The 17,201-nt window shown below is 41.1% G+C and overlaps 1 protein-coding gene across 1 annotated transcript; it reads left to right on the top strand.

Annotated features, from left to right (window-relative positions):
- The first annotated feature begins 266 nt into the window (after positions 1 to 266).
- On the top strand, positions 267 to 2,018 carry LOC112192856 (aquaporin PIP2-1). Its single transcript, XM_024332758.2, has 4 exons — positions 267 to 662; positions 941 to 1,236; positions 1,333 to 1,473; positions 1,602 to 2,018. Exons 1-4 carry the CDS (start codon positions 365 to 367, stop codon positions 1,719 to 1,721), a joined length of 855 nt encoding a protein of 284 aa, XP_024188526.1. The 5' UTR covers positions 267 to 364; the 3' UTR covers positions 1,722 to 2,018.
- Positions 2,019 to 17,201: the final 15,183 nt, after the last annotated feature.

The raw sequence follows: 17,201 nt of genomic DNA, 5'->3' as shown, positions 1-17,201 counted from the left end.
TTGACCTGTCATACATTTCGGCGCCATAGCCCGGCACCGGCTAACCATTTAGGGGCACGTGTCACTCAATTGGTGGTTCAAAAACACTAAAATGCTCACTCAAAGCCGCCTGGGTTCTTTGAGAGCATTGGTGGGTCACAGAAAGAGAAAGGCAACGAAAACTTGTGACCTTGAAGCCTTGGACGGCTAACTCCCAAATTTAATAATCCCTCGCCACTTTCACTCTCAAATCCAAAAAACACCCCATATATAAACCCCTCAACCGTTTACTCTCTCATCACCAACACTAGCCATCTCTTTGTAAGCCCACACAACATACTTATCTCTCGTCATCTCTAGTTCTACTTCAGCTAGCGTTATAACCATGGGCAAGGACATTGAAGTTGGAGGGTTTGCTGCCAAGGACTACCATGACCCACCGCCAACACCATTGATCGATCCGGAGGAGTTCGGAAAATGGTCCTTTTACAGAGCCATCATTGCAGAGTTCATCGCTACGCTTTTGTTCTTGTACATCACTGTGCTCACTGTGATTGGATACAAGAGCCAGAGTGACACTCTCAAAGGTGGAGACCAATGTGGTGGTGTTGGCATTCTTGGCATTGCTTGGGCCTTTGGTGGCATGATCTTTGTCCTAGTTTACTGCACTGCTGGAATCTCTGGTGATATATCCTTAATTCTATGATTCTATCTAAACCCTTAAATTTCAGAATATTAAATCAATTCAGCACATAGCTAATGGATGAATAACCCCAAAATGGAAAACCCAATTTATCATATAGCTTATGATTACTAGGCCAACGCATATCCATTGCATGTTTAATCATTCATGAGAGCATTAGGTTTTGGTGTGGTCTAACATGTTATCAAAATTCCTATTCTAGGAGGTCTTGGTTTCGACTGTTATCAGACAGTATCTTAACTAATTTTTTCTATGCAGGAGGGCACATAAACCCAGCTGTGACATTTGGGCTGTTTTTGGCTAGGAAGGTGTCACTGCCCAGAGCTATATTGTATATTGCGGCTCAGTCCTTGGGAGCAATATGTGGGTGTGGGCTTGTCAAATTGTTCCAGAGTGCTTTATACACAAACTATGGTGGTGGAGCTAATGGGTTAGCTGATGGGTACAGCAAAGGCACCGGTTTGGCTGCTGAGATTATCGGTACCTTTGTTCTTGTCTACACCGTCTTCTCTGCCACTGATCCCAAGAGAAATGCAAGGGATTCCCATGTCCCAGTAAGTACCATAACTACTTGAATTAATCTATAATCACGTGAATGAAGAAAATTGATTTTAGTTACTAAATCTATGTTTGGGTTTGATTAATAAAAGGTATTGGCACCACTTCCAATTGGGTTTGCTGTGTTCATGGTTCACCTTGCCACAATCCCAATCACTGGCACAGGGATCAATCCCGCTCGAAGTTTAGGGGCGGCAGTGATTTACAACAATGAGAAGGCTTGGGATGACCATGTATGCTCTTAGGCCTTACCACTCATATTTATTTTCACTTGCAAAGGAATTCAAGTGGTTTCTAGACTCGAGTGTTACATACTGGATTATTTGAATTTTTTCTTTTTTTCTTTTCATTATTGTTTCAGTGGATCTTCTGGGTTGGACCCTTCATTGGTGCAGCTATTGCAGCCTTGTATCACCAGTACATACTGAGAGCAGGAGCAGCTAAGGCTTTGGGTTCTTTCAGGAGCTCCTCCAACATATAATTCTACCGAGGAGGATATTGATGCTTTTTCTAAATGGTTTGGGAGACTTTCGAAGTCACCATGGAAGTTGTAGATTATTGTATCTGTACGTGTTTGAGTACGTCACTTTGTGTATCAAGGCACTCGTTTTAAACTTCCCTTGATTCATTCTGCTCTGTTTTCCTCTGTTTGTTTTAACCTTTCATGAGCTAGTGCATTGTACTTCTCTCATTCTCGATTTCTGTCTCCTTGCTTTGTTTTTGTTTTTGTTTTTTTGCTTTTGAGTCTTTCTAAATATATCTGGCAAATTTCTATGTATACCCTGCAAGTTTTTTTTACACCTAATAAAAAAAATAGAATTTATCATTGTACTCAGCAACTTTTCCAACAATACCCTTAGCAAAACTCACACCCAGCAAATATGACACCCAAAAGGCCAAAACTCACACCCAACAAAACTTGGATTATCTCCGCATCAATTTTTGATGTTGATTGTTGCAGTGTGCATTTGAGCATTTCCCCTGGCTGATAGCTATTTCTATGGTTACGCATTCACCTACTCCAGCACACTTCAATGTCATGTCAGAGAGATCGGCCGGTAAACTGATGGAGCAAGCACCAGAAATTCCAGCCCTTCTTAAACCCATCACGAATATGTTTGGAGGGCATTTGCGTTTGTCTAGAAATGGCAGAAGAGAAGTCGGTTGGTCTATTCACTTTGGTGGGTTGGAGAACATGCACATCTCACTTTGGTGTCCGTCACTTGTCATCATCGATCATCATCTTGCTTCTCCAATGATATTGATCGATACCCATAAGTCATACCAATTTTCTAAAGTGATTGGCTTTAATTTGATCTTCTCTGGATGTGAGAAACCATATACTTCCTTTCTTTCTTTTTCCATATCTATAAAAGACATTGATTTTGCACTAAAAACCTTGGTGTTCGTCACTATGACTTTTGCTGGGCGTGAGTTTTGCTAAGGGTATTGTTGGAAAAGTTGCTGAGTACAATAATAAATTCTATTTTTTATTGGGTGTAAAAAACTTGCTGGGTACATTTAGAAAGACCCTTTGTTTTGTGTGTGTGTGTGTGTGTTTTTTTTTATTTTTTATATGTTACGTTTTTCAGAAAAAAGAAGACATTTATTCCAAAATATATTTGTTTATGAACCCAAGATATATGTTCCCCTAAGGGTTCGGTACTGTACATTTTAGTATTGCCAGGATGCATAGCATAAGCATAACTATGGGCCTCCTCTAATACATCCTGCTTAAGAGCCTTATCATTCGGAACACAAAGTCTATTCCCAAACATCAATGTTCCATTCCTTCTAATGACATAATTTGACTATGAGCCACTAAGTGTTGTTTTCCTCAACTGATTCATGACTGGATCCTAATATTGTGCCTCCTACACTCTATCGATCAAGATAGGTCTCACATGGAAACTAGCTACTAAGGCTCCAACTTCATCCACTGATAAGCTAACTCTTGTAGCCAGTAATTTATAGAGGAGCAGGACTCGAACCATTCTAAAATGTAATGAAGAAATGGAGGGTTTCCTGCCAAGTGCATCAACTACCACATTAACTTTTCCTGGATGGTACTCTATGGTGCAATCATAATCCTTAGTCAACTTCAACCACCTCCGTTGTCTCAAATTCAATTCCTTTTGAGTGAACGTATATTGGAGACTTATGATTACTAAAGATCTGACACCGAGCCCCATACAGGTAATATCTCCACAGTTTAAATGCAAACAACACAGTGGAAATCAAGATCATGTGTCCGGTAATTCAACCTGTGCGATTTCAACTACCTGGAAGCATAGGTAATCACTTTTTCATGCTGCATTAAAATACACCCCAAACCTTATCTTGAGGCATCACTATAAATCACATATTCTCCGCTCCATACTGAGAGTAGGAGCAGCTAAGGCTTCGGGTTCTTTCAGGAGCTCTTCTAAAAATAATTCCTATTAACGAGGATTGAATGCAGTTTCCAAATGGTGTTGGGAGACTTCGGAAGTTGTAAACTTCATATTATTGAGGAGGTTGTCACTTTGTGTTGGTAGAATATATGATCTAATTGCTATATTTAAAGAAAAATCAAGAAATCATTTATGCATATTATATACCAAATAGAATGCATAGATTTAAACAATGCAAAACGATAAAAGTTAGAAAAACCTTTAACAATATGGTTGAGTCTTGAAGGGTTTTAATGGCAAACGTCTCCCAGGATACAACGACCTTCTTCTTGTAGTAGTAGCACTCCAAACCTCAAGAACAACGAATTTAGATTGTGTATGAACTCTCTCTTGAAAAGACTTAATTGATTTTCAAGATATTAGGAAAGACTCATATGTAAAGGAGAAGAGGAAAGATGAATTCAAGAAGTTGTTTTCAGAATATGGTGTAGTAAGTGTTTTATAGGTGTAAGATGACTTTTGGAGGAAAGAAGACTTTTCACCAAAAGTTATCTGTTGTGATCAGACATGACTTCTCATTGCATAGTCATTTACATTTATTCAACTTCACACATTTTCACTATATTATTCATCCACAAATTATGAAAAATAAAATATTTAATATTAAATTTTCCAACACTTTGTGTACAAACTACAAAGGCACTCGTTTTAAATGTGCCCTAGTGTTGCATTCAGCTCTATTCCTCTTCTCTTTTCAACTTTCAGTTTGTCTATCGAATGTATGGCATGATGTTAGCAGAAAGAAATCTATGATTAGTTATTGTTTGTGTTTTTTATTTTTATATTTGGTTATAACAGTGTGTTATTGGAAAACATTCAGTTACTAAATAATCCATTCAAAATTAAATAAATCTGAGTTGAACAACGGAATCTTGAATTCACTATATATATATATATATATATATATATGATATCTGATTAGTGATATATTACATTTTTGGTTCAAGCAATCTTCTGTTCAAATTAGATTGTCATGGCAATAAACATAGAAATGAAAGATGATGAGCATACACATGAAGATGTTGTTAAATTTCGTGCTTTTGTAATAGGATATCCTTTCTCACTTTTCAAAATAGGATTTCAGGTTTGAAATTATAGATGCATCTTCGGTTTCCTCCTATATCTTATTATACATTAACGGACATAAAACATTTTCAATGCAAGCGAAGGACTGACTTTACATAGCATTATCACGTTGAAAAATCACACATTTCCAAAATGAAATTCATGTTCATAACAAATCCTTCACATATATAGCATGAATTGGCTTTGAACATAGTTAGTATATTACTGTAGTTATTTGCCAAACATTCAAGTCTAATATGTCATTGATGATCATTTGTTTGATCAGTGGTTTTTCAGGCACATACATGTCTCGAAGACTCGAATTCAAGGTGTGCTAAACGTAAAAAAATAACTACGATAAGAAACTCTTGATAAAAATTATACTCATAGCTCAAATTAGAACTTCTCTCATGCCTTGTAACTAGAGTGACCATCTGTGGTGTCCTTGCACCTGCCCTTCTGATATCTCGCATCAAGTCTCTTGAATTGAATATAATAACTGTAGAGAGAAAGATCACGGCAGAGGACGATTTTTTATTTTTGAGTTGAAGGTCTTTATTGAAAATCAAAAAATAATCTCATGGTACAAGCATTTAAGTCTCTATTACATTTTGAATAAAATGCAATAGAGGTTGAAATGCTTGTACCTTGAGAATTCTTGATTTCCAATAAAGATTGAACCTCCTTCAACTAAAAAAAAGGATCATGTACGGTACATTAATGTACCGATACATCAAGTAGACTAGTTTAATAGCTTGATAACCTTGTAGACTACCCTTGTACATAGCTAGTTTACCTCTGCATTGAACTAGTTTACTTGATGTATTAGTATTAATACATGTACCGTAAAGTTTTCCCTGGAAAAAAAAAAAGGTCATTGACCAAAAGCCCCAAAATTAGCCAAAGTTATCTCACTTACCCCAGCAAGATATTTTTATTGCGGTAAAATGGGTCAAAAGCCCAAAATGAAAAGGAAAAAAAGAAGTTCTATTGGGGCAATAGAGGCTGGTAAAAGGTCTATTGGGGGGCAGTAAACGTCTATTGGAGGGTGTACATACCACCTATATCACATACCGCCAAGCATAAGCAACGACATCGTACATGGTCCCCACGACATGGTAGGTCCCGCCTACAACATACATTCGGTAGTCCGACACCCGAGCTACCTCGCTATGGTGGAGGTCGGCCGGTACCTCATAGGGAGGCCACCCTCCCATGATCTTCAAGGGGCTTCAAGAGAAGTAAATATGTGCATTGTATCCCACATTGGAAATATAGAATAGAGTGGGACTTCCCTTAGCTATAAAGGGAAGTCCTCCCCTTCTTAGAAGGGATGGATCCATGATCCCTATACTTGTATCACTACAAAGGTCACTTGACCTCACTCATAGTAGAATCTCTAAGTGGACATAGCCTTGCCCCAAGTGCAAGGTGAACCACTATACATGCTTGTGTCCCTCTCTCTCTCTCTCCCCATCATGATCCACACTTAGTTCCCGTACCGTATTCTTCAGTAGAAACATTGGCGCTAGAAGGAGGGCTTTAGGAGTTAGGGTATGAGCCTCCGACCTTCAGTAAGGGTCATGTACGGGTACATAAGCTTACGGGTACATGGGTACATGCAGGACACCCCCCCTCAACCTCACCCAAGCCTTTGAGCCAACGGGTGCTATAAGCTTCCGGGTACATCAGCTTAGCTTCCGGGTACTTGAGTTAGCGAGACTTTCATCCGGGGCTTACATGAGTCATCAGGTACTATAGGTCATCCGGGACTAGAGTCAACAGCGGTAACTTGGAGCCTCCGGTGCCCATTTCCACACCTCGGCTCTCGACACCCGGAGCTTCACCTCCTGCAAGAAATTCACCTCCAGATCTTACCAGCAGCCCTTGTTAGTTTTCCAAGGGAGAAAATAGAGTGATCCCGCTCTGGACACCCAGGGAAGTTGGTTTGGACACCTAACCTACAGGTATCACCACCACCATTCTGATGACTCATCTCCCAGCAGTAACCACTCTCGGTAAACCGGGACATCCACAGAGCTTCATTCTTTTTCCTGGCACCCGGCGACACCTCCACTCCGCAGGAGCAACTCCACTCTCTGAATCGACACCCATCGACCTTGTCTCCATGTGTCTCAGCAATAAAAGTCAGTACTTCTCGGTGTCGTACCGATACCACTTCCACCTTCAGCATACCGGCCCTCATTCAACCAGGAACGTCATCTCTCCGGGACCCAACCCGGAGATAAGTACTAGCACGGGCACCTGCTAGCCTCATTCACCAACTACTCGCCATGACTCAGACACTCGTCCCGGGTTGAAAGGAGGAGAAACGGAAAGCCATGGGTTTCTGTTCATTTCAGCATACCGGCGCACCACCTATCATAACCGATCGGGGCAAGCTTCCATGCAGCCCCTTCCCGGGTCGAACCCAACTCATCCCCTCGGATAACATTGGTCGCCCCAGAGCTAGCACAACCAAACCTTCAGGGACCGGTCTTTTAACAGAACTTGTCTCCATCCGGGAACCAGCACACGTACACAGCTCTCTTCCGGGTTCAAATTCACACAGACTATCCGATACCCACTGGTGCAAGTCTTTTACTCTATCCGGGAACCACTTAAGAAAAATCTCTACGAGTCCCGCTGACATGGCTCATCGATCAACCCACCAGCAATCCTCAGTGCACCCGCTCCCACAAACAAAGCAAGCTTGCTTAGTCTAGCAGTCACCGGCACCTTGGTAATATTCACCGGCACCTTGCTTAGTCTATCCGGGAATGATTTGCTCTGGACACCCAGTGTCCCATCCTGATAACACCCATTGGCCCCTCCACACCTCGGCTCCGACCCAAAGAAATCGTGCTGAACAGTGTAACTCAAGTGCTTCCGGCACCTTGGAAGCTCCTCGGTCGGCTTAATGTTTACAGTCCCTGGTGGCACCATCAGATGAACCTCATGTGCTCTGTACACCCAAAAGGAACCATGGTCACCCATTTATCTACTTTGGACACCCATGGATGTCTATCTCACTCTTATTTACTTTGGGCAGTACGAACTGTGCTTTGCGTTCTTCTCTGAGTAATTGGCAGCAATGGTACACCGGTGGGACTCAGCTGTGCTCGGACACCAGAAACAGCAGCTAATATAAAGCTAAGTTTCTCAGCTAGCTCTACGTCTTCTTATTCCATATCAGCTTACTGCCTGCTTGTCATAGACCTTGACTTACCTATGTATCCGTGTACAATATCCTCTTGTCTATGCTACACATCACACCTTAATTATGTGCCGCATGCAAGTACATAGGCTGTCCACTGGATACCTAGCTAGCCCACATAAGTTACGTTATCTATTGATAAGTATAAAGCATACATACATAATTAACATGGGCACATATAATTGGACTTGATTTATTCCTCTATATTTCAACACACATATAAAGCTATTATATACATGCTATATAATCAATACACATGACCTATTGTAGCTGTGATTTATTACCAATTGTGCATAGGACTATCAAGATAAACATAGGCATCCATGTATTAGTTCTCTTACTGATGTGAGTATCCTAATTATAAATGTCAGTCGTGCTTTACATCATGTGTTAATTACTAGCAAATGCATGTTCCAATCTTGCTATGACACACATGAACAAAATATCATACTTGTCTGCTTGTGCATGCCTATTGCTAGCAGCTCTATATTCATGCTCTCACCTCTATTACTATATACTTATCTCACATACAAGCTACTCTACTGCTTATTCCACTTATTTGTGTGTTTCAAAATATTCTATCATATGTTCAGTTACATAAGGCATGTCTCACAACCACAAATTAATTAGTTTTCACCAAATTCACAATTGCTCACGCTTGTGGAGTTCAAGCATTTGGTTGTCTACTAATATTGTGTAGCTATAACTACGCTATGTTTCAACATGATTACATGAAGTCTCAATATTTAGTCAATCTAATTATATGAACAAGGTTGCTAATCCCTTATCTTATATTAAAAACTCATATAACGGAGCATCGCTTCCATCAACGAACTATTGAAATGCTCATTCAACACAATGGAGCGTCATGCTTGGACAACTCTAACATGATTTGGTATTCGGGTCAATCCCAATTCTCACCTACTCCAGTTAGCACAAGGTAAGTTCTCATTTACACTTTTTCAAATTGGAGCTAATGCAATGCTTTACATGCTTCAAATAACGATTTCTATAATCTAAGCATGCCTACAAAATGTGATAGTCCCGGTACCATATCTATTATGCCTATGAATTAACGTAATGCTTTATTTAATTGCAAACCAATTAAAATCGCTACATATATCATGTGACACTAAACAACGTGTTACGTGCGGCACTTAATCCTCGCCCGGAGCGCAGTAGCCCCAAGGGGTAAATCAAGGTTAAATCCTTGCATAAAACCCCTCCAATCATGTGAGGTACCCCAACGGGGTTACGAGGCACAATTCCTCATTCTACCCAGGACCACGCCACCGGGTAAAGGAGGCCAAAGCCACCGGACACCCTAACAAGGTTACTAGGCTAAAGCCATCATTCTACCCGAGGCCACGCCATCGGGTAAAGGAGGCCTACAGGCCCTCATTCAACCCCATTGGGTTAAGGAGGCTAAAGCCCTCACTCTACCCCATCAGGTATGAGGCTCAATCTCTCATGTGATCCCACCGGGTCACGATGCTAAAGCCATCACTCTACCCTATCGGGTACAAGAGGTACCAAGCCCTCTCACTACCTAGCCTGGTACCAGAGACCGGACCCTTCAACGGGTATTGGAGGCCGACGCCTATACAATACCCCAAAGGGTACCAAAGTCGCTGTACACGAGGCCTACAGGCCCTCATAAATCCTCTACTCGAGCGAGGTATCACAACGGGATCACTAAAGGGTAGCTCCCTTACATGAGCCAAGGTCCAGTCCCTTGCACCCAAATCCTTGCCCCGAGCAAGGTACCCCTAATGGGTAAGCCAAGGTCATGTCTTTACAAAATCCTCTCCAATCGGCGAGGTACCCTAGCGGGGTTACGAGGCCAATGCCATTACATATTCTACTCGGGGCCACGCCACCGGGTACTGGAGCCCAAGGCTACCGGATACCCTTACTGGGTTACAAGGCCCAAATCATCATTCTACCCGGGGCCACGCCACCGGGTAAAGGAGGCCTACTGACCCTCATTCAACCTCATTGGGTTAAGGAGGCCCAAACCTTCATCAATCCCACTGGGATCATGGGCTCACTCACCTCATCGGGTACATGAGGCCCCGAGCCTATCTACTCCACTAGGTATACGAGTCAGCCCAACCCTTATCGGGTACCGGAGACCCAAGGCCAAACACCCTCATCAGGTACCAGAGGCCCAAGGCCAAAAATACTCTATCGGGTACAAGACACCAATCTCTCACCCCACCGGGATCATTGGATCAATCACCCCTTCCGGGTATCAGAGGCTCAAAGTCCTCAATCTACCCTTCCGGGTATCAGAGGCTCAAAGTCCTCAATCTACCCTTCCGGGTACCAAAGGCTCAAAGTCCTCAATCTACCCTTCCGGGTATCAGAGACCCAAATCCTCATTCTACCCATCAGGTATCAGAGGCTCAAGCCCTCAGAAAACCCCACTTGGTACCGGAGGCGAGGTAAGCCAAGGTCCAGTCCTTTGCTTTTGAGTCATCTCACCTCCCAAGCGTTCTGAACACTTGGGGGACTTATTCATACCACTTATCACAAGTGGAGATAGTACCTGACCGGGACTATCATCGGGCTTCACGTTCATACTTTTCGTGCTATGGTCTATTAATGGAAATATTGAAATTTTTCACCTATTGTTGATCGCAACAATTAAATTTCTTTTACATCCCATTAATAAGACCATAGGACAAAACTCACACCTGCTCAATATGAGCGAGCTCAACTCTTACGTTCCCGTTACACATAAGCCAAACAATCGGGTTATGGCTTATACGTTCGGGTTAAGTTAGTGTTCCTTCCTCTAACATACCCTTCGGGGACTATCATGGTCACGCCATAGTCTCGCTAGTATTGTCAATGGTTACTTCGATACCGGAGCTTCATTCTCAGCCTTACCGGCTTCGTCGAACGTAACCTAAATCCAAATTCCTGTTTTACTACGTGACTTGGGGGACTCGGCGAGTAACCACACTCTCGGTCCTAACACATGTGCATCACGTACATACAACACTTATCACTATGTCTTACCGTGTTCATCACACATCTTTGTATCATGCATCTCATAAACTTTCATGCACCTTGATGCATTTGACTCAAATGTCACTTCGACGCAATCAATATGCTTTTTTGTGCACTCCCATCTTATTTGCAGGTACTAGCTTCATGAGGGCCCCGGGGCACCAACATACCCGTAGAGTCCCTTCTTACTTACGGAGTTGGGGGACTAGTATGGGTATGGCGTTCAACAAGGTCATCACTCATACTTGGCGGCATCACATTTAAACTCCCCAACCAAGAAGCGCCTCTTACTCGGGGACTTGGGGGACTTGTACATACCACCTATATCACATACCGCCAAGCATAAGCAACGACATCGTACATGGTCCCCACGACATGGTAGGTCCCGCCTACAACATACATTCGGTAGTCCGACACCCGAGCTACCTCGCTATGGTGGAGGTCGGCCGGTACCTCATAGGGAGGCCACCCTCCCATGATCTTCAAGGGGCTTCAAGAGAAGTAAATATGTGCATTGTATCCCACATTGGAAATATAGAATAGAGTGGGACTTCCCTTAGCTATAAAGGGAAGTCCTCCCCTTCTTAGAAGGGATGGATCCATGATCCCTATACTTGTATCACTACAAAGGTCACTTGACCTCACTCATAGTAGAATCTCTAAGTGGACGTAGCCTTGCCCCAAGTGCAAGGTGAACCACTATACATGCTTGTGTCTCTCTCTCTCTCTCTCCCCATCATGATCTACACTTAGTTCCCGTACCGTATTCTTCAGTAGAAACAGAGGGCAATAAACGTTTTGAATTGATATAATCTCTTCGTTTTTTTTCTTTAATGGAAGTTTTATTTGTTTAATTTAGAAAAATTAGTTCTCATTCCGGCGATCGAAAGTTGTATTGGGGGGCAATAGACGTCTATTGGGGGGGGCAATAGACGTCTATTGGGGGGGGGGGGCAATACATGGCTGATAAACGTCTACCGGGGGGCAATAGACGTTTATTGAGGGGCAATACATGGTTGATAGACGTCTATTGGGGGACAATAGATATTTATTAGGGGGCAATAGATGTCTATTGGGGGAAATAAACCTTTCCGGTGAGGTTTTCAGAAAAGTCAGGTGGCCGGTGACGGGAATCTGGTGACAGGTGACCGGATTCAGGCGACCGGTGACGAGCTCCGACAAAGTCTCCTATGGTTTCTCTCTGTTCCATTTTTTTCTCTCTCTCTCTCTAAGTAACAAAAGGATGAGGGGTAAAATGGTATTAAAAAAAAAAAAAAAAAAATCTTAATGGGGTATTAGGGAAGACTTCCTTAGAGTGTATTGGATAAGAGATAATTAAAAAAACTTAATGGGGTTAGTGGGAAAAAATCCCTAGAAATGGGGTAAATGGACAAAAACCCAAAAAAAAATTAAAATTTTAGTTAGTCATATTTTGTCCTAATTATATATATATATATATATATATATATATTTTCTCCTTTTCAGAATTTTAGTTTAGGTGTAGGTCGAGTGACTTCTATTAATTAAGAATAGCAGGGAGCCCACACCCTATGTATGTGGTAGAAAATAAAATAAGCTAACTTGCTTTTGTGAAAAATATGTTTACAGTTGGAAATTTAATTTTTTTCTTGTGTTGCTTTGTTGTCAGAGAAGGCCAAGACTGCGCCTCGCATATAGGTGGCAAGAGGGCACTTTTGTCCTAACGGTGGATTCTTATGGTGAATGGCTCAGCCTAATAGGGGCAACACAGCTCCACTTCAAACGCATCTATATATCCATTGTATTAATCCAAAGAGTTTAGTTGGTGGAACCGATAAACCATGTCAACTAGTTAGGTCATCTGCAGCTATGGGCTATGGGGTGGATATAGCCCAAAAAATGAAGATTTCCATCTTCGATGAGGGGGTTAAGCTAAACAAAAAAAGCCATTTGAGGGGGGCTATAGGGTCAATGGTTAGGTTAAAGATGACACTTTGTATAGCTCTCGGGCTATATTTTCGTGGACTCGACATTGCTACTCTAAATATATCAAATGAAATAAAATATAGAGATCAACGACTAAGATTGAATAAAATTTGTAACTGGCTGATGTCAACTATCTGTTTCAAAATGTATTTGTTGGTTTTTTTTTTTTTTCAAAATGTAACAGCACTTTTGAAAAAATAATAAATAATAAAAATAAAATATTCAATCATATCCAAAAAATGAATAAGATTTAATCAGAAAAATAATTATATAAGAGTAGAAATAGTATAATTATAAAATACTATATATATATATATATTTTGATTGGAAAATACTATATATTTGAAAAATATAATGAAAAATAATAAAATAATATGACATTTAAACTCATAGCCATAAGGGTTGGAGATAGTCAAAATTATAACCCTTACTATTGACATGAATAGTGATTTCGGGGGCTTAAATTTAGCCTAGGGGCTATTTTAGCCTCTCACAGCTGGAGATGGCCTTAAATGCGTGGGACAAAGGGCATGTGATACGCCCCATTTAAGTTTTTAGGATCCCAACTTCTTTTTTTTACACTTCAATAGTGACTGCACCTGCCCAAATCATCTCTTTTTCTCTCCCCTCCGCCTTTTCAACAAAGTCTTTCAATTTTGTTGGTGTAATGAAAATTTCATTAAAGGGCCAAGCCCAAAGAGAGCCACGTAGGCTAAAACTTACAACTCAAAGATTGGAAGCTCTTATGGAAAATTGATTCCATCCCAAAGATTAAGAATTTTCTTTGGTCTACTCAACCTATATAGAAGAAAATTGACACCAACTTCTTTGTGCCCTCTGTGTGGGGAGGAGGAGGAGGAGTCTTTTGAGCACATCTTGCTCTTATGCCCTTGGGTTGAGTTGATATGGTTTGGATCTCCATTATGTATTAGAATCAACAAACAACAAATCACAACTTTTGACATTTGGTTATTAAGGTTAAATGCCTCTGTCCCTAATGCAGTTGACAAGAAAAGAATGTTTACCTTAGTGAGCTTCCTCTGTTGGGCAATCTGGAAGGCCAGATGCAGTGCAATCTACCAACAAAAGGAAGTGTCTCCATGCCTAGTACTGAGTAACGCCTTGTACTTGGTCTGCGAATACTGGTTTGCAATTGCTTTGAATCCAATCTGCTCTGCCTCTTTTGATTCGACATCTCCACCTCCCCAAATCAATAAATGGACTCCCCTGCCACTGGGTTTAAGCAAAGTCAATGGTAATGTAGCATGGAGGCCCCCGAATTCCTCCGGCCTTGGGGTAGTTGTGCGCGATCCTAACGGCACTTGGGTCTGTGGCTCCTCCACTGTATGCTTATCGGATTCGTTAGAAATTGCTTAAGCTTGTGTAGTCCTTACAGGAATTAATTTGACCAAAGAATGCAATTGAAGAAAATCATCATCAAGTCTGACTTGAAACTGATAATATCAGATCTAAACCGAACTCAGACATGCAAGAATTGGAAAATCTTCCTAATTTTGGAGGAAGTTCGAAGAAGGAGCTCCTGGTTTGAGAACATTACCTGGGATTGGATTCCCCGAGAAGCTAATCGAGCTGCAGACATTGCAACCTTGCTTGCCTTTAAGACGGTGGGTCCTCAGAGATGTGCTGCACAACCACCACCATCCTTAATGTTGGTTCTACAAAACGACGACCTTCCATGTCCCTATGCTGATGACTTGGTGGTCTGATCTGACCTGGAGAACTCGCTCCAGCCTTTTGTGTTCTTCACTGCCTGTTTCCTAAAGTCTTTCAATCAGAAGAGCTTAAAATAGATTAACACCCAAGCTAAGCTATATATGAGCAAATGACTCTGAAATATACCTATGATTAATGGTGACCGTCATTTCAAGAAACCCATAACCTAATGCCATCTCTAATAAAATGGCTATATCAAGACCCTTGGCCCATTTGAGCACTTTATGGACTCCAACAAGCATTATTCTGAAGGCTAAATAAGTGGGGCCATGGCCCAAAAGGGAGAGAAAGGGCTAAGTTTGGCACTGAAGTGACCACATGACAGTCTGCCACCGGTTCCTCATTTGTAAAACCTAATTTAGAGGTCTAAAATCAATCAAACACAAAGATAAGCAAATAAAAGCATCCTGATTATATTCAGGGTTTCTATTTCATACACAATTTCCTAATGGGCATTGTAAAACCTTTACATTTTCTTTGATTTTAAAAGAAAATTCCATACTTCAAAAAAAAAAAAAAATCCACATTTTCTACTTTTTCTTTATAAAAATAATATTTTTGTCTTACCAAAAATCTACATATTATATGAAAAAATTATTTTTGACTCAAGCTTTAATTTTAGTTTTATTTTTTATTGTTTTGCGTCTCGGAGAAGGGACCCGCGGGGGGGTTGTCAAAACTCGGGGATTTTTAGGATTATAGCTAAAGAAGATTATAAATTTGAAAAATATGATTTTGTTTTAGGGAAACGATATTTGAGAGAGAATTTCTATGTGCTCTCATTGATAATAGGGGTCTCTTTATATAGAGAATTACAATGCATAGAATCTTAATTGTACAAGGAAATGTAATCATACAATGAATGAATAACTCTAAGATATTCTCCGAGATTCTCTCTAATTAAAACCCTATTACCATAAGGTCAAGTAATCTAGAGTTTGGGCCAAACACAAATTAGGGTTTACTTGAATACTCCTCCTTGTGTTGCCTAAACGTGGTGCTTCTCTCGTTGCCTCGTTAAAAACCTTGCCGAGTAACAAAAACCCAGTGGCACAAAAATAATCTCGGTCGAAGGGGAAAAAGAGCACAACACACCCTTCACGTTTCAAGACCATACATGTAGACATCTCCCCTGATGAAAACGGTCATGGGAGTTCGGGTAACTTCCACAAAGGATGCTACCAACATGTTTCTCGAAAGTGGAATTTAGGCAATGACTTAGCGAGCAAGTCTGCCACACTGTCCTCAGATAGAACTTCGTTCACTTTGATCTTGAGGAGAGTCTGTTGTTTCTGATTATGCTTGGTGTTGTCACTTTTGAGGTAGCATTTGCTTATTTATTCAAAACAAGCAGCATTATCTTAAATGCTCGTAGGCTTATCTGTTGTAGACTTTAAACCACAATTGTTCGAACATGTGTAACTATGGATCCAATCCATATATATTCACGAATCACTTCGTGAAGAGCAATAATCTCTGCATTGTTCGAAGATATAGTGATTAGGGTCTGTTCTGTAGACCTCCAAGATATCACGGTCTTTACCTATGGTGAACAATTAACCAGTTTGGGGATGACCTTTGTATGGGTCAGAGAGATACCCAACATCAACGAAACCTTCCAAAACACTTATGTCATTTTGGGATGGGGATAGAGGAAGCAGGCCAGTGTTGGCGGCGTTCCTAGTGTGTGATGGGTCCGAATCCATCATCTCTCTGTAGGGATAGAACAAGCCCATATCAATCGTATATCTCAAGTATCGAAAGATATCTTTTACACTAATCCAATGGCGTCGCGTTGGCGCAGAACTATATCTTAGCTAACAAGTTTATGGAAAATGAGATGTCTGGTCCTGTGCATTGAGCTAAGTACAATAGTGCGCCTATTATACTCAAGTAAGACACTTCTGCCTCTAGCACATCTTCGTCATCATCCTTCAGACGAAGAGGGTCCTTTTCAAGATCCAGACTACGGACGATCATGGGGGTGCTTGAAGGTTTGACCTTGTCAAAATGCCTAAGCATTTATCGACACGATGCTCAAGTTCCAAACTGAGACATAATCGTGTTCTCCCATAATCCTTCATCTCAAAATCGGATTTCAAGTGTTCAGCGGTTTCCCTTAACTCTTTAAGGGCTTCTAATGAAGATCATGTCCAACATGAACAGCGATGAAATCCGAAACTTGTTATGGAAACGCGTGGGCATATCCCTTCCCAATCAAGTAGTCATTTTAGCGAGCGTTTCAACCTCTTTGTAAACGTGCTTCGTGGTCTAGAGCCACTTGACTTGGGTAAATGAAGTTCACCATGAACCTTCATGTATATTCTGTATCTAGATCCCTATAGAAATACGTAATGACCACATTTGTAAGCTGCATGTTCAGTTATTCGGAAACTACCAAACTAACAGGGTAGTGGAGTGCAATGACATCTATTACGAGAGAATATGTCTCATCGTAGTAGATTTCAGGGCGTTTTATGTGAAGATTTGTGCCATAAAGCGAGATTAC

Source organism: Rosa chinensis, chromosome 3 (assembly GCF_002994745.2).
Source record: "Rosa chinensis cultivar Old Blush chromosome 3, RchiOBHm-V2, whole genome shotgun sequence".
NCBI classification, from domain to species: domain Eukaryota; kingdom Viridiplantae; phylum Streptophyta; class Magnoliopsida; order Rosales; family Rosaceae; genus Rosa; species Rosa chinensis.
The sequence above is the reverse complement of the archived record's forward strand: the minus strand, read 5'-3'. Positions and strand labels throughout refer to the sequence as shown.